General features: G+C 37.1%; 1 protein-coding gene across 1 annotated transcript in view; it reads left to right on the top strand.

Moving 5' to 3' along the window:
- Positions 1 to 20978, top strand: part of ACER3 (alkaline ceramidase 3) — a 56397-nt gene that overhangs the window by 23672 nt on the left and 11747 nt on the right. Inside the window, exons 3-7 of the mRNA XM_041461913.1 lie at positions 2903 to 2955; positions 7107 to 7159; positions 9299 to 9380; positions 10511 to 10546; positions 18488 to 18546. Of these exons, the coding sequence (XP_041317847.1) occupies positions 2903 to 2955; positions 7107 to 7159; positions 9299 to 9380; positions 10511 to 10546; positions 18488 to 18546 (283 nt within the window). The remainder of the gene's footprint in view (positions 1 to 2902; positions 2956 to 7106; positions 7160 to 9298; positions 9381 to 10510; positions 10547 to 18487; positions 18547 to 20978) is intronic.

The following is a 20978-nucleotide window of genomic DNA, read 5'->3' as shown; positions in this document are numbered from 1 at the left end:
GATGGAATACTTACATAAAACTGAATTATCACTGATTATATGATGCTTCTAATGCTTCCTAAAACTATTGGAAAAAATCCCTGTAGGATTCAAATCCTGGAGGTTTATAGGGTTCATATATAGTGCTGGATCTTTTGTATAATATTCAGTTATTTCTAGCCATAGGTATTGCCCATAAGTTTTTTTACAGTGTATGAAGTAAAGTTTGTAGGTGCATTGATTTTATCATTATCATAGCACCACTAGTTTATACACTGGCAATAACCACACAGAGTGTTTGCTGCAGGACAGAAAAAGATCCTGTTAGTCTGCAGAGCAGCAGCCCTGACTTTGCATTTCTAGTCTTCTGAAATGCAATTTTGATCTCATAATATTATGATTTATTGTGTATTCCGTGCTTAGTACATAATTTATATATATCCCCTGTAACTTGGGAGGTTCATTGATGTAAAAATGCCAAGTGAGTTATAGTATTTGTGAAAAACGAGTTACAGTAGTTAGAGAGGAAATGGTACTTACTGCTTCAGATGGTGTTAAAGCTGCCCAACCAATATGCAGCTTTTAGTGAGTTAAGCTCCTTTGCCAAAGGAAACACCTAAAATATGAAAACTGCTTACAAGCAAGTAAGCAAGGAGCAAATTTATTGTTCAGTGTGTCAGTGGCTGTATGGGAGAGTTGCTTCTCTTGAAAACTTGTGTCATTGCAGTGATCGTGATCACTCATATTTTGAAAAGTAAAAGATGGCATAAGGTCTCATTGCAGATGGTTTTTGTGAAGTAAATATTTCTTCAAAATGTCTCAAGCCTGGAACCATAAGGTCTGTCCCTGTAAGCTTTTCTTCTTCCAGATATCTATTTTATATAGATACTATAAATAAAACAATGTTCTACAATGCATAGTAAAATTTCATAAGCAGAGAAACTCCAGGTATGATTATTGTGCAGAAGAAAGAGGGATTCTATCAATTTTAACTAAAAACTAACTACAGTCATGGGATTAATGGCTTGAAATACTAATATCTGCAGCATTCTAGGTTTTTTCAAAGACTGAAAAAGAAATAGTCTAGAAATAATTGCTTCTTACTGTATAGGAGGAAGGAAAGGAATTCCTTGATTATTGAGATTTATTAACCCAAATAACAAAAACAAAGAAGAAAATCCCAACTACATATTTTATTAATTTAAAATCTGTTGAAATTTCTTATGCAATGATTTTGTCCATACTGGAAAATGACATTTGTTACACAATGTAAGAGTTTGTATTCTGTGACAGCCAGGATAATGGATGGCACTATTTTAATGATGATCTTAATGGGTTTTTTCTTCCCGAAAGAACAGTTGTTGTCATATATTCTGTATACATAGAAAAATGGCTATAAGAATTTCTCATTAGAATCTCGGTGAAGGTGAAAGCCGTTGTAGCTTGCTGTTTGGAAAGATTTTTCAGAAGCAAACCAATGTAATCAAAGTTTACAGACTTGCGTGTGGTTGTTTATTTTCTGGTAGGAACTCTGCTTACTTTTCTCCAAGAATTAATGGCATTGAAGTGTTTGGTAATACATTTTGAAATGTTGCTGTATTACAGTTTTGTATTTCAGTAAAGCTACATGCTTAGGTATTTAATTTCCTTGAGTAAGTGTAATAATCACAGTTCTAGTTAATAACATCTAAGGAAGCATCTCCCGACATGTCTCTTGACTGTCTTGCCAATCCTTTACAGAGTGCACAGAGATAGAATTCTTGTTTATGCATCAGTGAAACTTGACTCGTGTGTGTAGACAAGGTGATACTCTAGCCACAAAATATGGCAGCACTACTCAGTGATCAAGGCTTAAGTGCCAATTACTTGGCTTTCTCTGAAACTACGGTCTGAGGTAAAACATAATTTCTTGAAGGAAGACAAGATACCACATTACTGTACTTGTTCTTGCAATATAGAACTGAGATAGTGTTTGATGTGAGTGTTTTACTGATAATATTTTAAAGTAATGAATGATGCATTAAATACTGTACCAGCTTTGCTCTAAACAGAGAAATCTAACTTCCAAGAAGCATTATTCATGCTTGACTGAAAAAACTGTATAGGCAAAGCATATGTCTCATAAAGTAATTTCAGAAGTAAATTCAAAATGTGTAAAGAAAGTATTTCGAATAAATAGAAATAATTTCTTAGAAGCTCATCTTTCTGTAGAGAAGGCTGGGAAATGGTGATCTCATTTCACAAAATGAATCCATCCTGTGTGGGGTTGGTTTATTGACCTTGAATTTCTAGTTCTGAGTTCTACTAGTAATTCACTTCTGCTTTTGAATCACAGAATAGTCTTGAGTTGAAAGGGAGCCACAACTAGCTCTTTCATGAACAGCCCCTGTGGGTATCAAACCCCAGACCTTGGTGTTATTAGCACCATGTTTTATAGAGACAACAAAAAGCTTTTCATAAAATACGTGTTTTAAAACTGAACAGTAAGCAGAAATGTTGAGAGGCTTCCAGGAGTACTAGTTATTGAATGTGCTTTGCCTTATAGAAGGGTTCGAACAGAGAAATCTTAATTCACTTAAAATTTTTAAAAAAGGAAAAAGATAAATTGATATATAATATTCCATTCATTCTGGGTTCCCTGTGCTCCTCTCCTCTTTGAGATTATGCCCAATTCATAGGACACAGTATTGAGAAGAGTTAAGAGGACACTCACACCCAAAGCCCTGTAAATTTAGGGATTTTGTTGGTGACTAATATGTAAAGTAGAAGGCTGTGGAAAAATGGGGGTTTGTCCCTGCAGTAGAATGCTGTTGTTATAATTTCTTTCTCACTGTTAAGCATGCATGTCATGCATTTAAGTTATTGTATCTGAAAATTTTACATGGATACTATTATGCTGATGATAGCTGTGGTTTGTTTTCAGCTGTGGGATTGGGATCTTGGTGCTTCCACATGACCCTGAAGTATGAAATGCAGGTGAGTACTGATAAGTAGCTGTGAATCATTTTCTGTGTGTATCATGCTGTACAGTCATTTTGCCATTTCTTGTCTAGATGAAACTTGTATAAAATGAGTTAATCTATCTGAAGTATCATTGTACATCACTCCTCCTCTCAACAAGGCAGTAATGCAGGTTTTGTTTCAGTAGGTATTTTCCACTGATTATGTACAGAAATATATACTTGCATCTAAAATAAGAGCTATCATCAATTGCTTATGGTGGTAGAGGACACTTTATCCTTTGGGAAATAATGTTATCTTTTTACACAAGATGTTATTTTGAAATTCTCACAGCTTTGGCATAATAGCAAGCAGTCTAAACTGGAGTTATTGCTATTTATTTTAACTTTTCTCATCTTTGTTTCTATTTATCTAGATATATCTGTAGCATTAATACTGAAATCAGTATCTTCTGAGTAGTAGTAATTGAGTAATTTTCTCTCTGTTTTCAAGTAGACATCGTTCTGTAACAAGTCACAGGACGTAGGGATTGTCCTGGTATTTCCTGTTTTCTAAAGGGATACAGGAAGTCTTGTCTAGTTGTCCTCTTTTAGGTCTGCAAAGAATAAGGAAATGCATCTTTGAATTAAAGTCAGGGTGAAGCGGGATGTTGTTCAAGATTAAGAAACCTACATTTAAAAGTCTGTGCTGGAAGTCTGTGTTCCCACTACGGTCAATGGAAATACAGTTTAATCAGTCGAGTGGAGAGAGGCGGCTGGCTGGGCTGAGTCATTCTCCAGACTCCACTGGCAATCTTTGCTCAAAACAGATTCATTTGTCTAAACAGAGATGTTTAGTGTTATTTTAGACTCTGTGAGTGTTCTCTCAAGCCTCCAACTTCCATCCCACAGAGGTGCAGGTTTCTTATACTCCCGTCACATCTGCCAGTCCTGGATGGGTGTATTGGGAGTGACAGAGCATCTCAGGTGGCATTAGGCAACTATGCTGTGGCAGCTGAATTGAGTCCTGCATTTCTGCTGATCACAGTGGGACCTACATATTGCTGATTGTTTGATGCTTGCCTCCATAAGGCTCTGGTTTGTATCTCTGGCATGTAGTGTAGACTGTCAGCTTCCACAGAGCATACTGTTGTCACCATGCAAGAATATTTGGTGCTTTTCTTGGCATGAAAAAGGTGGTTTGTAGGGCCATTTCACCACTCTCTCCCAAATTAGGGTGCCATTTCCCTGTATTTGGTGGTGAAACTGCCTTGAATTTCTACCTTTTTCATATTACTCTCCTCAGCTGCTTGTTCCTGTCATGGCCACTATTTCAAATCCTCTTTCTCACACTGATGCAGAGGTGAGCAAAGGCACCCTGAAATCACACTCACTAAAATGATCCAGATTTAAAACCTTTTATGAAGGGGGAGATTGTAAGTTTTTGTTTGTTTTGTTTCAGGTGGGGGTTTTTTGGGGTGGTTTTTTTTTTTGTTTTGGTTTGGGTTATTTTTCAGTTGTTGTTGGAGGTTTTGTGTGTGTGTAGAGGATTTATTTCAATCCAAGTCACTTTGCTGCTACTTGCTCAATACTTCTGGTGTTGCATCAGAACAACTAAGGGACCTATGAACTGTGGTAATAAAGTGGGGCAGAAGCAGATGAGGAGAAAGCAGGAATGTCTTGCATCATCTTGTCAACTGATGTAAAAGGCTTCGTGTGAGGCAGGGAAAGTACATTTATTTTGGCAGCCAAGTGAAATCCACAAGTGGTCCATAATTATTCCAATTGTTTGCTTACTGATCACCATGGAGGAAACAGTTCAACCAATAAATAAACTTTCCTCATTCACTTTATCTCTTATTATGGTTACAAATCAGCATAGCTATTCAAGGAGACTTTTTTTTTTATATTTGTTTTGCAGTCTCAATACTGAAAATTATCAATTCAATTTTCTTAATTAAGAAAAATGTGAACACTTCTGTTCTTGAAAGCAGTTGTTTAGAATATTTCCAAGGAGATCATCCCTTTTCTGTTATTTTTATGGGAATCTGCTTGATTGGACTCTTGAGGAATGCACAAAATTCTTATTTAGCCAGTGAAATCAGTTCCCTGAGTTCCCTTCTTTCCATGGTTCTTCATTGTCCAGGCATGCCTTTGACAGTACTCCTAGAAGCATACAGAAGTCATTGTCTTCTGCATGCAAATTCTAGTTAAGATCTTTTGAGAGGCTCTTTGTTGCTACTGCAATGTCCCTGAGATGCTGCCAGCATGTGAACCTAAGAGTGTAAGCGCCTGTCCAAATTTGAAAAATTTTCCTGTATTGTATTTCTTGTTCTTCCCCCGCCTTTTTCTTTAATGAGGTGTTAAATGACTCACACTCTTTAACAGCCATATGAATTAATCCTGTAGTTAATTCCTATCAGACTTGGAAAAGCATATCTCTGAATTTGTAAAATATATTGCTATAAAGCTGAATTCAGCTATTGCTTTTGTCCCCTGTAAGGCATCACAGCAAAGAGAAACTACTGTGATGGCAAGGTGCCACCGAACATGCCTGCTAGCTACAGCTGCTACCAACGCTCCTGATACTGTCTTTGTGCTGCCTGTTGTGGCCTTGACCCTGTAATGCACAGGTCCTGGGATTGTAACCTTGCTCTGCAAGGTAGTTGTGTGCTGGCTCAGCACCTGGACCTGGCTCCCTGTAAGTCAGACCAGTCTGGTCTCCCCACTGGAGAGAAGCAGTGGCAGTGTGCGGGAAGAAGCAACAGCTGCCTTATCAGTGGCTGCTGGGCAGCAGAGATGTTTAGCGCTCTTGTGAAACATTTCCTGAGCTTTATATGACCAAAATCACAACAAGCTAATACTTCACACTCAAGATCATCATCTTGCCACTCAAGATCATCATCATTCATGTCTCTCCTTCTGTAAAGATCCACTTTTTTTTCAAAGATAAAATGAAGTTTTTGACTGTGAAGTTAGAAAATTATCCCAAACCAAGCAGAATCAGGCTGGCTTTATAAAAGAGTTTGAGTAAACTGCTTACTGCTCTTAACAAGTTTCATTGTTCAGAATAACATGATTGTTAACTTGTTAAGTAGCCTATAGCAGTGGTAGGAAAGCAATTTATTTACAGACACAGCCACCAAGAACTTTGAGTGATAATGGAAAAAGGTCAAAATCTTTTTTGCATCTATTTCTTGTTTTTCTTAAAAGTCAAGCTCTAAAAGTTCTAAAAGCCCTAACTATTAATGTTTGCTTAACATATTAGAAATCAGAGGCTGTGGATATTCATTGATCTGTTTCTATCCTTTTTCATTTCCATGATTTTCTTTCTTTAGTCTTTCTTAAGAGGAGGTAAGTTTAACTGTATATTTATGAGCAGAAATTCATGAAAGTTCTCTGGTGAGAAGTTTTACAAGAAAATGATGCTATGATTCTTTTTGCTTCTAATGATAAATGGCAATTTTGAGTTTACCTGCTATTGAGAAATCAACTCTCTTGTGATTACCATTTTAATTCCATTCATTAAGGTGACAGGTTCCTGGAGAAATAACTGTTTTAGCTGTAACAAACCAATCTTCTCCCAAAGTGTAAAAATTATTTAAGATAATAAAACATATGTCACCATAATTTCTGGGGGAAACCCAACAAAACAGCCCGCAAGAACCCCACATCAAACAAACGAAAAGCCCTGTCTCTGAATTAAAACAATGTAAGAAATTTCTAAAATTAGGAAGTAAACATGCGAGCATATTGCCCATCCTAACAGGCTAGAATTGTATTTTATGCTATGGAAAAATTAAATTTCAATTTCTCTGTCAAGTGAGAAGATGCTACTGACTGTAAGGCCATAGATGGGATGGTCTTCTTCAGCCTGGCTTTACAGAATTAATTCTTACAAATATTTTAAGAATTAATTGAGCAGCAAAAATGTCAAGATTCTTTGAAGGCGTGGGCACTAATGAAGCGTAATATTCAAAAGATTCAGAGTAATAAACTTTTAATGCAGCAGCTTCGGTAGCTGAACTGGGTTTGACAGTGCTATGTGTTAGAGTACAGTCAAGAAGATGGATATCCAAATGACTTAAAAACTCCTGTTTATATAAGACTTACCCTTTCCTTAATTAACTTAGACAAGCTTGTGAGTTAGAAGTAGCTTTCATGTTTTGATGTCTTTGCTTTTTATAGCTGTTGGATGAACTGCCAATGATATACAGTTGTTGTGTGTTTGTCTACTGCCTGTAAGTATTTGTTAATTTTTTTCCTTGAATATTTATGAAATGTTAACTTTTGAAATGTAGAGTCTCTGAAGCCAAATTTAGCATATATAGAGAGAAAGCTTCTACTGCTTTCAGTGAGATCTGTTTTTGTACAGCATTATGATATTAGAGTACCAGGCTGGCTTTAGTCCTAGTTTTTGCTAATTTAGATATATTTTACCGGTGTTTTTTTTTTTTTTAAGTAGGGGAAAAAACCCACTCATTAAAGACTTAGTGTAGTATACAATCAGAGCTCAGTGCTACATGTATAAAAACAGCAGACATAATAAAGTCAACTTCAGTAATGCCTACAAAATTAGTAACATTATAGTTTATTTGAGCTGGATTTCTATGATGTAGTCTGGCTTGAAATGCAAATTTCAGGTTTCTGGCTAAACCTGCTTTTCACTCATCTGGAAAATTAAAGGGACAAGATTTTATGAGGAGTTGAATGCATATTTTGGGGAGAGTGTCTTGGAACATGCATGACAGCTTAATGCAATGCCAGGATATGTTCTGCCATTTAATTTTGGGAGCAATGTAGCATTTGACAGCTGTAAGGATACCCTAAGTTGGCTTTTTCTTGCCTGTTGCTGCAAGTTCTGGATTTAATATAATTTGTTCTGTCACTTGGCAAATCCAAATGATAGATTAACTTGTTGCAGACTAAAAGAGAAAAAAACCCGTCTTTTTGCTTTTGAACACATCAAATATTCAGCTGTTGAAAATTGTGATGTCTTGGTAAAGATTACTGGTAGCTTGCAATGGAGATGGGATGCTTTAGGACTAAACCCCTATCTATGTAAATTGCCCTCAGTTTGTGACTCATACATTAGTGTGATTTGTACAAACTGAGGACCAGAATCATAATGCCTCTTTTAGTGGAAATATTTCCATTTCTAGCTCCCTATCTCCTTGAAATTGCCTTTGCATTCTTCTGATTTGAATGTGATTGAAAAAAAGGATAAGAAGTGGCTATAAAAATATATCTGAATTTATTTTTTTTTTAGTGCAGTGGTTACTTTGTTATCTTCAAAAGCACTGAAGTCTGTTACTGCATTTATAACTCAAATAAGATTATGTGTATTTATGTCTGGTAGCAATTAAAATGCTCCAAAAAATGAGCTAATGTATAGTTTAAGAGGCCTTCAATAATTGTTTTGGTTTGCTTGAAGGTAGGTTGCAGGAGTTGTGCACAGGACTTTCCCTTATATGTCATTCAGTTCTGCTGATTCTCAAACTGTGTAATTACTTCAGCAAGCCATTTTGCAGTGTAGCACATCATGCTGCCTTTAGACTATTTGTTTCCCAGATGTGTTTTTATTTCCTTATAACAATTTATGATGGTGTTGATTTCTCCAAGTTTATAAACAAAGGAGCTAGACAGATGTAATTTGAAATTATATAGACAGCTTCCTCCAGCCCTGATGATAGTGGGCTTCTCAAAATTCATTTTTGTTGGGGTTTTTTAGACCTTTTTTCTGGTGTAGGTACAGTCTGGGATGTGTGTGTATTCCCATCACAGCTGAGACTGAGGTGTAGTGTAGAGATTGTGAAGTTAATTTTAATTGTTTGTTTTACATACTGGGAGCAGCCAGGTGCTTTTACCTTCCACTTTTACCAGTACCCAATCTAGCAAATGTACTGCACTGCAACTGTACTGAAGCCATAAACAATCCACATTTTAACAAGTCTGAGTTCAGTGTTTTGTAAGGCAGTCCTTTTCCTACACTGCTGCTTGCTCAGTAATGTTTTTGACAGCTGTGTTGCATTTTAAACTAATTTCTAATTTGCCATCCATTATCGCCCTGTAAGCACCTTCTGAAAACACTTCTGCTTCACAAACTCTTTTCTTAGAGTGGGTTACTTCTTGGCATGTGCTTGAGCTTATTGTCGTTAGGGTTTTTTTGCCTTAGATTTTTAAAAAAACATTTACTGCTAAGAGCATGAATTTTTTTCTTAAAATAATGTGTCTTTATTTAAGAAGTTAGGATTTCTTGAGAGGCCTAAGACTAATTTGGATCAATTTTCTCGGAAAATTTTTAATATTATACCTTGGAAATTGCATCCATTATATGGTAAGTGATGAATGTGTTCTCTCTCCTTTATCCTGTCTTCCAGGTATGAATGTTTCAAGTACAAGAATACAGTCAATTATGCACTGCTTTTCTTGTTAATAACATACAGCGTCGTAGTCAGCATAGTAAGTAACTTTTTCTAATACGGCATTTTCACCCTTAGGTTGGCAGTTTTTCTGACAGTGGAGAAATGTTATAGAGGCAATACTAAATCTCTGTCACTTCCAGTCAAGAAAGACAAATTATTCTTTTGTTGGGAAAATTATGTTGCTGGCCAGAGAAACCTAAAACCTTTCTGTCTGAACCACTATATAGAATAAATAAGGAAGCAAAGCAATAATCCTGTGCTAGAACAGGAATGTGAGAAAAACAGTTGCTATTGGCTTGGTATGAGACCTTGGATAAGCTGTGTTCCTGCTTCTCTCACTTTAATTCATCTGTAGAAATAAAGAATCGTTCTGTTTGACTGCAGAAAACTGAACTTGTATATCCAGTCCAGGATGCAGACTGGTGTTCTAAAACAGGCAGAATAAGAGAAGAACTTAGCTGTTAGTTAAAATGCTTCTAATTTTTTTGTGTCACAGCTAACTTGACTCCCTTTGTCAGTGGAGTGTTCTTCCTTTATGAATAAATTCAGTTTCATGCTGACTGTCAACCAAATATGGAAATTCCTATGTAATTCTTATTGATAAACATTTCTTTTAAAATTAAAGTGTTATTATAAGTCATCTTCAGCTGCCAAAATACTTGCCTCTTCTACTTCTCCTAAAATTTTTTACACTTGTGGCACATTATGCCTGAGGTCTAGTGCCTTTCCCTCTTCAGGAAGATAAATTAAATTAACTGTATTACAAATCGGAAGAGGTACTAGCTTTTTGTAAAATTAATTGAAACATTAAATTATTGTCAAAAACAAGAAAAGCAATTAGAGTTGAGTATGTGTTTTTCTTGCAGTGCATATCAAGAACATCTGGTAACTTCAGCATCTTAATTGGCTTTGTATGTAGTCAACTCTACTAAATTAGAAGGCTTATGTTAGTTGTTAATATTGATATTTGTGCTTCTTAGTTTGAAATAATTCCACAGTTAAAACCTCAGGTTCTGCCAGAGGAAACTTTGAATATTTGATTAACTTTAATGGTGCATGGATAGGCACTCATGGCTTGATTCTAACAGGAGATGCCTTGGCAATATTTAGGTGAATAATATTACGATGGTTCTGTTACAAATTATTTCTCTTTTTTAATCTTTCCAGGTTTACCTAGATTTGAAAGAACCTGTATTCCATCAGGTAAATCTTGTTTTGTTGGAGCAGCTAATTTTGGTTTTCAACTATGCTGTTTTAGTGGAATATGTTACAGTGTTCTACTGCTAGAAGAAAGGTGGAAGGGAAGCACAATTTGACGTTTTCTTTTTCTTTAACCAGAATTGCTGCCTGTTGTGTCACCATCCTCTTACATAGTGACCTGAAAAACTAGAATGCTTCAATGTGTGTTGTGTTTTAGCTTGTGACCCAATATTTCCCACGGTTTTCATCAGAGCCAAGTGTAATGAGGTGACCCTAAGGTGTGTGAGAGAGGAACAGCTAAATGAGTCTTTGTACTGCCTTCCATTAGCAGCTGCTTTGAAACTATGACCTTACATCATAAGATCTCTTGATTGACTTAGCACCACATTCTTCTCTCTGCTTTAACGCATTAGTTAACTGGGTTTTTTAACTACTCAGTTTTAGTTTGTGGAAATTCAAGGTGAGTTTAAGCACAGAATGCCTTCTAGGGTTATGTAGCAGACGCTTTGTACAGGCTTAATGGAATATTTGGTACAGGCTCCTTTTGTAGCAGCCCAGGAGTATTAATATGCATCCCCTGCCTGTGGGGGTAGGACTTGCATCGCTTACCTCTTCACAGAGGTTAGAAATGATGCTCATTTCTGTATGCCATGGGTAGTTTTCCCTCATTTATGATTTTTTTGATTAGGGATAACAGCTGAAAAATTGCCAAGCAAAAAGCACAGAGCTCTTTGCAGGACAGAGCTTTAAAGCCTTAATTTTTGAAATTGGTAGTGCCACTGCTTGTCAAAATATGCCTGCTGCATCAGCAGTTGTAAAAATGATAACTGGCTCCTGTTGGTGGATTAGTGAAGTGCTGATCAAGAGAATAAATTTTCAGCTTCTCCAAACAATCTCCCCTAGAAACATGAATTGTTACCCTACCTGTAGATAAAACAGAAAATTGCAGTGTGGCTTTTTTTTTATGATATTAATTAAATCTTTTTCTTTTTTTTCCCCCTATTTACAATTCCAGCAGAAAGATACTGGCTGGGATGAAGGTGACAATTATTCGTGCTTTTACTGATCTGGTCATAACCGGTTTTGAATGAAGTGACTTAGAGTAGTTTTGTTAAATAACAGTGGCAAAATTTACTATTTATAATGAAACTTTTATCTCTTTAATCAATTATTTGCCCAAGCTGCATTTTTTGGAATAAATACATCACAGCTTCACTATAGTCCAGTTTGATACATTGACATAGCTGTTGTCCCATGTCACAAAAATTAAAACAATAGATATTAACAACTTTTTGGGAAAGAGGGAAATAGAGAAAGTTTAAACTGTTGTCCCAGACCTTTAATTTTCTGCATTTGGTTTCTCTTAGGCTCAGAATATGAATTCCCTGTTATAATTTATACATGAGGAATCAATGTAGAAAATACTTGGATCCCATAAAAGTGTTGGACTTTTTACAACAATTCTTTGCAGATTGATTTTTATGGAGAACATATATTTATGGCCAAATTCCAAATGTTCAAGTACTGTACTTATTTTTTCACAGTCTTTGCCAAATATGTAGTAAATCCTGAGGAAATATTTCCCTGACTGCACAGCTAAACAAGGTTATTTTCTTAATACTTGTACATTATTTTAGAGTGCATTTAAAAAAAAAGTGAAATAATTTCTGGAAGCATTTTCAAACTGCTTTTCAAGTCACTTAGGCTTGAAGTAAAATTAAATATGTTCATGCAGTCATAGTTTAAATCACAATCTTTCTAACTGGCTAGAAAGTAGCATCAGGAGATAAAGCAGCATTTGGTTCCTCTAGGTGTTTGTGATCATTTTAAGTTGTCAGCCTTGCAAAAAGAGGAAGGACTGCAAGGATAACTTTTTATTGTTCATTGTTTTAGTATGGATTGTGTTTTTTTGTTTTTTTTTTTCCCTCTGGAAGGAGGCCAGTAAGAATGGAAAAAGGATCCTATTATACTTAGCAACCAGTATCCAAGCCTCATTTTTCCCCAGATTACTTTTTACTTGTCTTTCCAATTTAGGCTCATAAATTGCCAGCTGCCAGCAGGGCACAAAGGTGATTTCAGTTAGTTATCCACAGCACAGTAGCAATACAGACCAACTTCTTTTTCTGCATCCACATATTAAGGGAGATCTTTAAGGATTTTAGTGCTTCAACTGTAGGAGGAATGAGATGCATGTTTTGGGCAGGTGGAGGCAGCACATCATTAGAAAGGAAAACACAATTCCTGTTTGACAGCTGATCTAGTATTTTTTTGCCACCTCATCAATTAAATGAAATATATTAATGGCCTTTAGAGGCATATATTGTCTTGTTTATGTTCAAATCTCTCAGGCTAGAGCACTATTAGTCCTAATTTTCAAGGTGCTAAACCCTACATCCCAGCTGCCTGGTTGTTTTTAAGCCAGTATCATTGTCACAGAAAACAGCTGTGCCTCTCCCCTCTTCTCCATCTGGCACACAAATTTATTTTCTGATGTGAATTTGATTGGGGAACTCAACAGGCTGAAACTCTCCTCGGAATTAATTTTAAATCAGATTAGTTTTTCATCTGTGTTTACCACATGTATACAAGGAAAGGGGCAGGGGAAGAGTGGCTGCTCGTGTGAAGTGATCCGTAGGCATACAGAGACAGCCCTGGAAGTAGAAGTAGTTACTCTGGAAGTTAAACTCTCAACTCAAGTCTTACAGGTAGCCTTCTTCCTAATATGATGAGGCCTGGGAAGCTGTCACATACAAAGCAACGTGTTCCATCCTGATTTGCCTGCTTGCTGCATACCATATCTGATCACTTGGAGTGATCAACAACCTCGTTCAGTTAGTGGGCCAAGTTATGTGAACAGGGAAATAGTTCTAAAAACCTGTTTTATTTGTTTAGTCATCTGCTGTGACAGTTTGAGGCAAATTTTAGCAAACAAATAATTAAAAGGTTAATGGAAAATTAGATTAAATAGCTGTTTCTTCTACATTAGGAAATGTGATGTAAAAAATAGGCATTCTAGAATGTTCTTGTGGCATCCCATGGGAAACCAAGCCAGCTGGAGGAACAGATCAGTGGGAAAGTTGCAAATAGGTAAGGTAGTGACTAGTGAAAAATGACTAAAGGAGATTATGAGAAAGCCTGAATTTTCTTGGAGTCAATATAGGGACTGACTTGTTTGGTTGGTTTCTTTTTTAACAACCTAGCTGAAAAAAGAAGAGTATACTGCTGGTATTTGTGATGATACAAAGTTCAGAGTTACCACTGAGTACTCGGGGAAATGAAGAGATAACTGGGATACCTGGAGGATGAGGACTGATTCAAAAAAAAAAAAAAGGAAGAGATGTGCTGATGGACAAATACAAACTATTCTTGTTCTAAACTGCTTACAGATCACCAAAGGAGGGGAGGGAGTGCCTGGATGTGTTCACTGTTTACAGCATAACAGCCTGACCAGGGATTTATTTTTTTTCACTTGTGATAGACATAAAATACAAGTATTGGATTTACTTCTTCAGGTGACTTTGAGTAAGAGGAATAAAGTAAGCATGGCAGGAAAAGGCATTTCATTTGCCTTAATTAAAAAAATTAATAGATTTTTTTCTTTAGGGGTGTTTTAAATATACAAGTGCAAAGAAGAAGGTGAAATCAAGGTGAAACATGTAGAAGTATGGAAGTATGTAAGGGAGTCTGAAACTGCATGAAGAATATATTGTGTCTGGGCACAACGTGTTCAGACTTGCAGGATTCACCATTTTGGGGAATCTGTGTGGACCCACTGGATGTCTTACAGCTCTCCAGAGTCCTTCCTGCTGCAAAGACAATAGTTAATTGTAGGCTTGTGGTGAATATGTTGTGCCTTTTGGTTGAATGTGTTCTTACTTTCTGTACATTCAGGTTCCCCAGTATTCTGTCCAAAATTACCTTTTCAGGCATGTCTTCACCACAGAGCTTTTTCTGTTCTGTCATTGTCCTGCTGATGAGCACGTATAAAACTAACTTGAGTGACATTTCACTCTTACACAGCTCATTTGGGGATGTCTTCCCAAGCAAGTACAGCTTTCATTCCGGATGGTGCTTCTACCTGCACAGTAGCTTAGGGAATAAGGAAGGATGTTCCAGCTCTTCAAAGGTTCAACTCTACAAGTCATCAGAGGGGAAGCTTGACTTTCTGTGGCAGACAGTGTCCCAGAAGCTCTACAGCAGCAGTGACTTGTGTGTCATTTTGCTATCACATACCTGCACCTAAACAGGACCAAACCCAGTGAATCTGTGTTAGTTCATTCGGGAGCTGTCAAGGCAGCCTGTGGTACTACAGAGCTGTAACTGTGTTGAGTCACTTGGTGTTTCAGTGTCATCTTGGGGTTGTCCTTCCTTTTTCTCTCAGCTCAGATTTCTTCTCCAGAAATCCAAACCTATGTAGAACTCAGTTTTCTTTGTTGCAAATTGCAAATAGAGCTTCCACATTCAAGTATTTAAGTAACTGTCTTTCGTTACCTGGTTGGAGTATTAGATAAGCTGGTTGCCAAGAACCCAAAATCTCTCAGTACAGTGCCCAATATATATACTAGTATTTGAGGATGATAAATTGACTTTATTAACCAAAGATGGATAGAAAGCCAGGAGCAGGGGAAACAAAGAAGTAGAAATAGCAGGCTATTACTGTATTCTGTACTAGAAGAGTAGAGGAAGAACCAATTTTGTATGCTCCCCCTCTCAGTGTGGAGTATCAACGTTGATTCTGACTTACATAAGTGAATTTATATATGATTTCCTTAATTGCCTCCACATTAAAAATGCTGCCAGACATTGGGCCCTGAAGTGCTTACTTCCCATTTGTGAATTAGGAACTTCTTTGTGTTTCACCTTCTTATGAGGTAATCCACTGTGTCTTCATCAGACTTTGGGTTTTTCCCTAAATTGCAAAGATACCTTCAAAGCTGAAATATGCAGAGCTTTATTTGCATCTGAAACAGCAAAGGGGGAACTGTCTAGTGGTAACAGAAGATTGAGATTCTGATCTTTCCTTTTGTTTCAATTGCAGTAAAATGATGTTCTTTGGCAGTGGGAGACAAAATAGCAGAAAACTTGCTTGGCTTGTCATCTGTCACTTAAATGATACGTTAGTTTAAGAAAAGAAGGACAAAAGAAGCTAAAGGAATGGAAAAATTTGAGCTAACTTGAATAAGGCAGATTTTTCTTTTTTATAATACAGTACTTTGTCCTTCTCTGGGTGGATGGGTAATACCTAACAAAGTTTTACCATGATAAAAACAGTAAAGCCAGGGATGGTAAAAGAGATAAAGTAAGCACTTCTGCCTGACATCTGAACTAAGTTGTGCAGTTTGGTGTGCAGCCCTCTAGTAAGAAACAGCTGGGGAAGGCGAGCAGCTACAGTCCCTGTATATCACAGCAGCACCTCCTGGGTGCTCACCTTCATCGAGCAGGATGGGAGCATGCAGAGCAGAACAGTTTGTTGTTCCAGTCTTTCACAGGCTTTTGAACACAAATGTGTTTTACTGCTAACAACCTGTTTGGGTGGGGAAGCGGAAAAGGCAAGAAATTGCAGTGTCAACGATGGGCATATATTTCTTCAGTCGCTGCAAGGTTCTTTTTTCCCCCTTCCTTCCTCCATTAATACTGTCTTCTTCTGCAAACCATTAACTCACTAGGAAATATCAAGCCAGAAACCCTGCAAAGAAAGCTTTTCTTAGCTTCTGCTCCTTCCTGCTTTTAGCAACTGCTGAAGAAGGTAACATTTTACCTGGGCTTTGGGCTGCCTGTAAGATCTGTTTCTCTAGGCGTAGTCTGACACTATTGAACTCCCTGTACAAAGAATTCAAAAGCAATTTGGGTACAAGCATAAGGGTGGTCACAACCCCTAATGTGTATGACAGAAATTGCTCTTAATGGATAAGTTTTTCCCATATCTCTACTGCAAAGGAGTATTTTTGTGATGGAAATTTTAAGAAGGAGAAGATCAGCAAATCAAACTGTAATTTGGATCTTGGAGGAGCCTTTTTAAGGGTATCTTCCTCTGTGCCATCCCTCTCTTAGAATAAATTTCTGGATTTGATTAGGTAAAATGAAGACGACTGTTTTAAATGAGCCTGATAATGTATTTATGTGGTGGGATCTTTTTAGGTAAAATGTCAGCAGTGAAGAATTGTACCAGCAGGCAGCACCTAGCACACCTGAGCACTCTCCTTCCTACCCTTAGCTTGGGACTGATGAGCACTTGATACTCAGGCTGTGTCTAGCAGGTTGTGTTGGTTTTCTTTTTTTCCTGGTTTACGTGCTGTACCCCAACAAGGGGACTGGAATTAACTAACAGCTTTGTATAAATTACAAGCCAGAACCAATTAGCCTTTCAAATAGTTTTGCTTTGTTTAGCTCTACAGAGCAGAACACATAGTAGTAGTAGTTTATTTACTGAAATTCTTTAATCTTGTGCTGAATGCAAATGAAGAGCTGCTGTGCTGACTGACTTTGAATAGTCAGCATTGGGGCTTACTTTACCTGTTGTCAAACATAAGGGCTCTGTTGTCTCTCTTGCTCTGTATACGTGCACTGATAATACAGTGCACTACTAACCTTATCCTTAAATCTAAAGGGAGTTTGCAAATTTGCCTTTATACACTTTTGGAAGGAAGGTTTCACTTTGCATTGTTACAGTAACCTGTTTTATGTGAGATGACTAGACATGCTTTCAGGATAGTAGGGTCTGAATGCCCCAGTTACAGCAGAGTGAGAGGCAGTCCCTGTCTCAAAGACGGTGGAAAAGAAGGAGGGGTATGAGGAGGTCACTAGAACATGGTAAGGACACCAGTTTGTATGCACACTTCTTTCTGTGAGGTTTAGTGGCTTTTAAAAAAAGACAGCAAAGGTTTATAATTTTTCTGTTTTACGTTACAGGCATAATTAGATAGTAGCTAACTAGAAGCAAGATGAGAAAGTTAAGTCAGTGAACAAGGAAGAAAAAAATACTGGGAGGCCTGTGGGCCACTGGAGAGAGGCAAAAAGAGTAAGGCACAGCTGCTTGGAACAAACTGCCTTTTGGCAGGAGGAAGCCAGTGTTCAGAATAAAAGATATAGAAAGTTATTGAATGTCACCAGTGTCTAAAAATCCTCCATGCTGCAGTGACTTCTGCATCACTTTCAGGCATGACTGGCCACATTTTTTCTCTTCTACAATCTGTATGTCTTGGAGGTGGTGTTACATGGATTTCAAGTTTGTGAATAAAAAAAAAAAGGGAGTGATTTAAAGATCACGAGGCAAAAAATAAATGATTACTTTGACTTTTTATAAGTCAGGTGATTGCATTCAAATTCATCAAGCCTACAGTGAGTCAGATTTTGCTCATGGATCTTTTCAGACTGTGCAGCCTTCCCACTATATAATTAGATGGAATCCAAACAATCTGTAATAATTGTTTGAAATGCTTCCTGGAAAGTTTTTCCCCATAATGATGCTCAGTGTGGGAATAGCACATAGTCTATTCAGGTGTTAGCTTTCAGGAAAACATATTAATCAAGTATCAATGAAGTACAGCTTTATAAAACAGCTTTAGCTGATGCTTGTACAGTCCTGGGCTAAAATGCAGAGAGAGAGAAGAGATAATAGGGGTTAGTTACCATTTTTGATTTCAGGGTGCTTTCCGAGTGCCATCTAGTGTTTGCTTTCCTATTCAGAACAGTGGAACATTGGTTTTACACAACTGACTTTTCCTGTAATTGTATAAAGGGCATGCTTTATAATCATACTTTTATTTGAAACTTTAACAGAAGGCTTTCTGGAGATGAAGTTAGAAGGAATGCTATTTTTCTGAGACATAAAAATTTAAAAAAAAAACCAAAAACAGAGACTTCAAAAGATTTTTACTCCTGTAGTATTTTATAAGGTCTCCTGGACCCAACTGCTGAATTTTATCTCTTTTTTATTTTTTTCAGATCATGTATGGAACACTAGTATCCATCATAGTTCTAAGATCTGTTTATATAGTATTATGGTAAGTAACCATTTAATTCAGCATTGTAAGTTACAACATAGCATTTGCAGCTTTTTTTTTTGGTCAGATTAACGTGAGAAATTGGCAATGGGAGAATTTCTTTAACTAGGTACATAATGTTAGCTCCTGGGCTCCCCTGGGTTGAAAGGGATTGACTCATCACCTTGCACTTTTTTGAAGCCACTGGGATAACATTAAACTAAACTGAGATTTCTACACTTATGAGCAGTGTTTACTGTCAGGTGTTCTGCTGGTGGCTTCAGCTGTTAGACTGGGATTTACACAGAAATTGGGTTGGTCTTCTTATTGCTTGGTAGTGTGAAATCTGTTGCTAGTGTCCAAACTCTGGGAGAGTGCTAAGAGCAAGATTGCAGAGTGGAACCATCACTTAGTAATTTCCTTTCCTCTTCCCTGCTCAAGTATTTAAAAAATAATAACAAATCATTGTTTTTCTTACAGTTTTGATTGGATAAAGTTAGGCATAATGCTATGGAAATGGAAATTAAAATTGTAACAAACAAAAGGTATTAAAAGTGCTAGGAGACATTGAGAAGCATTAGAATCATTAGAGCACAGACTTGGTAGGTAAAAGGGAGAAAAATGGAATTTAATCAGTATTGGAGTAAACATATACCTTTAGCTCTCAGAGGCTCAGTTGATTGCCCATTTCTGTCTATCTCCTGCGAATATTTGGTGTTCTCATGCATTTGGGGATGGCTTGTGAAAATTACTTATTTCTGTCATCATTTTAAATGCTTTGTGTTAAACTTTGTTTCAAGTTCCACATGTGTCTGTTCAGGAACACAAGGAGGAATTTAACAAAATGTGAATTTGAATTATTATTGAATCCTCAAATATTCCGAGTTGGAAGAGACCCACAAGAATCAAGTACATTCATTGACTCACTTTCCAATTGCCATTTCAGTTCACGTGGTTTGGCTTTCCCCAAGAAATTCACACAGACCAAGTGCAAATGTTCACAGACTTTTTTATTAAGCAAGAAGAACTTAAAACTGATAGTGTGTTGCAGCTTCAGAAACAATCATCAATTTAATGGCACTTTTTAAACCTATGGACTGGAAATTTTAATCCTTGCCTGGAGATCTTAAGTGATACCACGTTAATTCACCTCCAAGGGGAACTAAATTGAATCAAATTGAAGTCATTTTAATTTTGTTCCTATTCAAGGATTTAACACAGTTCTAGTCTTTTAGATTAAATTTCTTTCTATCTGTGTAGACAAACTCTTGGGCCTGCTATTTTTCTGCAAATTCCACACAGTTATGCATTCTCATTATTTCTGGAGCATTTCATAGTCTTCTGTCTTTATCAATGACATCACCCCCTTCCCTCCCAGAGTTAATTGTTTTGCCAATTGCAATCATTAATTGTTTTGCTCCAGCAAAGTCTCTCTCTGAAGTTCCACCTACTTTTCACTTCAGTTTTATGGGCTTGGAGTGTATATTCTTAATTAGCTTGATCACTTCATTGCATCAGCACCCTACAAAGACTTATTTCCCCCGTTGGTGTTATTATGCAAACTGAGTAGAAAGTTGGGATGGGAAGAGAAGTAGGTTTAAACTACTTCTAAATTTTAACTAAACTACTACTAATTTTAAATTAGTTCTGCTAGAGAAGCTCTGCCAACCTGAAGGTACCCTTTCTTTTCTCTAAAATTTGTCCCCAAGCACACTTTTGGGTTTACTTTCTCTGCACGGCTAGAATATATTCCTGTATTCCATCAGTAGTGCTAGCACTTGGCCAAGCCTTTTCCAGCTTACATACTGACCCTGATTTCTGCTTGTTTTTTTGTTGCTTCACTTCCTATCACTCATATTTCTTAGTGTGAGCCTTGAAGTCACTCTGAGATTAGAGTGAAAATCCCAAAGAACAGCATGTTATTCCTTCCAGGCTACTACCTCATCCTATCCTCACCAGTTGTTCCTCTTCCTGCCTCTTCCCCCCACACTTTTCATCTCTTTCATAGCTCTGTTTCCTCCCAAGATTACAACTGGGCAAATGTTATTCTCTGTTCACAAAGCATGTTCCCTGTTAACAAGTGATGCCAGTTGATTCCTTCACAAAACACCACTGTTTATTCCTCAATAATTCCAGCTATGATTACCTAATTACCAGCATGTTTAATGTATCATTTAGTGCTCGGTCATGCCATGTCATGTTACTTACGTCTCTGGAGCACTGAGGGGGTAATATTACAGTGTAGTCTTTGCCAGGTACTGCATGGTGCACCACACATTTATTAGACTAAACAATAATTTTGCTATTTTATATTGGCCGTCAATTTGTGAATATGTACAGCTTGTCTCTGTTAGACAAGAGCTTCCTCCACAGAGCAAGCTACCTGTTTGTTTTGCAAACAGAGCACATTTTGGTTTCCAGTGCTCTCAGCTCTGAAATGTGCTGTAATACAC

Source organism: Pyrgilauda ruficollis, unplaced genomic scaffold (assembly GCF_017590135.1).
Source record: "Pyrgilauda ruficollis isolate IOZ18807 unplaced genomic scaffold, ASM1759013v1 scaffold158, whole genome shotgun sequence".
NCBI lineage: Eukaryota > Metazoa > Chordata > Aves > Passeriformes > Passeridae > Pyrgilauda > Pyrgilauda ruficollis.
This window is presented reverse-complemented; position numbering and strand designations above follow the sequence as displayed.